General features: G+C 51.2%; 1 protein-coding gene across 1 annotated transcript; it reads left to right on the top strand.

The window, feature by feature from the left end:
* The first annotated feature begins 947 nt into the window (after window positions 1-947).
* LOC103721079 lies at window positions 948-2,466 on the top strand. The gene has a single exon (XM_008811120.4). It carries the CDS (start codon window positions 1,073-1,075, stop codon window positions 2,291-2,293), a length of 1,221 nt encoding a protein of 406 aa, XP_008809342.2. The 5' UTR covers window positions 948-1,072; the 3' UTR covers window positions 2,294-2,466.
* The last annotated feature ends 341 nt before the right edge of the window (window positions 2,467-2,807 follow it).

Raw genomic sequence — 2,807 nt, 5'->3', positions numbered from 1 at the left:
CAAAAATAAATAAATAAATAAATGATGTTTTTATCTTCAGGTTGACTTGCGTCTCGAATAATCAATCTATAAGCTTAGGATCATTACATTGTCCTTTTCTTCCATTGCTTATTGGATGATGACAGGACCATCTTAATAAAAGAAAAAATTGATGTTTTTACTTTCTTTTGAAAAGAAATATCCCATAGGCCTACATGATGCAACTTATAATAATTTATTTAAGGATGGGCATTTCTTTCCCTTCCACTGACGATCATATCCGTTTAAGTAGTAGGAATCCCTTTAGTCACGCGTGCTTGCTTAGTCATCATCTCTAATTAATGGACCCCTCAAACCTCGACCCTATTATGTGATAGCACGCACGAAGGCGCACGTGTCCTTTGCACGCTTATGCGGTCGTTTTTCCGTCCACTGTTGTGTAAACGTCACCTCTATATTAATCCACAAACTCAAATCATGCAAAACATTAAAACCATAGGTAAATGCTCGATCAACAAAAATCCCAACTAAGTGTGAAAACCCCCTCAATATTTGCCAAAGTCAAATCCTTCAATTTGGGATCGATCCTAAGAGCATGCTGACCAGTCAAAAGGATTAGGATTTTTTTTTGCCCTTATTTCATTGAAGAGAATGTATTGTAGATAGCAATTTTTTTTCAATCTCCCCGACCTGCAAGTCTTACATTCCCGACGTTTCTTCAAATAATATTCTGGGTATGCGATGGTTTTGACAAACTGCGGACGGCGGCACCGCCGGTTTTTGAAAGGCCGGGGGCAAGTTTTACCTAGTAGTTAGTTAATCTTATGATATCGTCATAAGACGCTCATAACGTGGTGTCTTAACCTGCAATATTAAACAATTAAGCAATCTTAAGAAAATAGGGACTGATGGAAAAAATATATATTGTAAAGGGCTAAAATCTAAACAAATAAACCTGGGGCCCAGCTGGTTTTTACCGAAAACCAGCGGGTGGCCCCGCCCCTCTCTGGTGTCGCAACCGGTCTTCCCTCGCTATAAACCCCCGCTTAACCCCCCCGAGCCGGCTGTCCCCAAATCTGGCCGGAGGAGCCCGATGGACGGCGATCGCGGCCCGACGTCGACCGCCGTGGGGTTCTGCCTCCTCCCGTCGGAGCTCCTCCACGAGATCTTCTGCCGCCTCGCCCTCCCGGAGGTCCTCCGCCTCAAATCCGTCTCCAAGGCCCTCGGTTCCCTCATCGCAGCCGACGATTTCCGTCGCCTGTACGACCAGCGCTCCGGCCCCGGCGGCGGCTGGGTCTTCGTCTTCAAGAAGCGCCCCCCGCGCGACGCCGTCCTCCGCGGCTTCAACGCCCGCTCCGGCCGCTGGTTCCAGATCCCGGTCGCCGGGATCCTCAAGCCGCCGGAGGTTCCCCCGGGGGAGGACCTCTACTTCCTCGCCGCCTCCGGCGACCTCTTTCTCTTCGCCTCCAACGGCCGCCGCGAGCTCGTCGCCGTCAACCTCGCCACCCGCTCCGTGCGGCGGATCCCGGCGAGTCCCCTCGGTCCGCGCGGCACCTCGTCGTGGCGGCGGTCCGGTTTGAAGCTGGTCTCCGACCCGTCCGGCACGGACCGCTTCCGGTTTCTCTTCGCGGAGATGGACCGCAACCGGCCCTTTGTCTTCGAGTACTGCTCGGAAACCGACGCGTGGCATTCCCGCGAGGCGAGATCGGGCGATGGGGAACCGGCACGTGTGGAGCGAGAGGGGAGGATATGGCTGAGCGTGGTCCACTTCGGGAGCGAGAGCGTGCTGCTACGCGCCGGCGGGAGAGGTGATGGGCCCGCGGTGTTCCGGCCCAGGTTCCCGGGAGGCCTGGGCCCGATGACAAGCGATCGTCTGCAGGTGTACGGCGAGGGGAGCGTGGCGGTGATTAGATCGAGGGCGATCGATGAGGGAGGGAGAGTTAGGGTGAGGGTTGTGACGGGGGTGGAGTTGTGGGGGCTGAGCTTAGATGGGAGGGAGTGGGAGCTGGTGTCGAGGGTTGCAGAGGAGGTGGTTGAGGGGATTAGGAAGCCATATGGGGTGATGATGGGGTGTTTGGTGGAGAGGGATGGTGTGGTTAGGTTGGTGCTGATGTCAAACTGTAAGGGGTCGTGGGACATAGCATGGCTCTCCTATGATAGGTTTGGGAAGCACTGGACTTGGGTCCCCGTGCCTGATTGTGGAACCAAAGGGCTTAACATGGCCGGCATTGCCTTCTCCACTACCTTCTCTAGATTATGGCCTTCCACGTCAGCTCTGGACTTTGCTCCATGCCATCACGGGCTACCCATCTAACGTGGAGCACAACACTTGCACTCTATGATGGAGCGTTTCAAATGCCCGACGAGTTCGCGGTCCGAATTTTGTTGCAGGCAGTGGCTATGAAGTAGTTTGCAGCACATTGATTTTGTACGTGCCAAGCATCCAATTGGGAATCCATTAATATCTGATTTGAATCTTCTATTTTCCAGGCATGTCATTTGGAGTTCGGGAAATCTAGCAAGTACTACCAGTTCTCAACTAGATATAATTTAGACAGATGTAAACGATGTACAAAATAATATCCGTAGTGTGCACATAGTTAATTACTAAAGACAACGAACAAAACGTGCTGCATGCCCAACTAATTCAAAAGCAGCTGATGATTACTTTCATAAAGGAATTTGCCCAACTAATTAAATATGGTTAACACTACTAAACTGCACTTTCAATGCATCAGCATGATCAAAAACTGATGCCAAATTGCCAATGACCTGGACGGGACCTCTACGCGTCCCAACTTGGGATATCATTTTTCATGTTCCATATG

This window comes from Phoenix dactylifera, chromosome 11, assembly GCF_009389715.1.
Source record: "Phoenix dactylifera cultivar Barhee BC4 chromosome 11, palm_55x_up_171113_PBpolish2nd_filt_p, whole genome shotgun sequence".
In the NCBI taxonomy this organism is placed as follows: domain Eukaryota; kingdom Viridiplantae; phylum Streptophyta; class Magnoliopsida; order Arecales; family Arecaceae; genus Phoenix; species Phoenix dactylifera.
Note: the sequence above shows the minus strand (reverse complement) of the source record. Positions and strands in the feature narration are given on the sequence as shown.

What these genes read in the sequence shown, in the direction of transcription:
- LOC103721079 (XM_008811120.4), top strand. Translation starts at nt 1,073, where the DNA reads ATGGACGGCGATCGCGGCCCGACGTCGACCGCCGTGGGGTTCTGCCTC.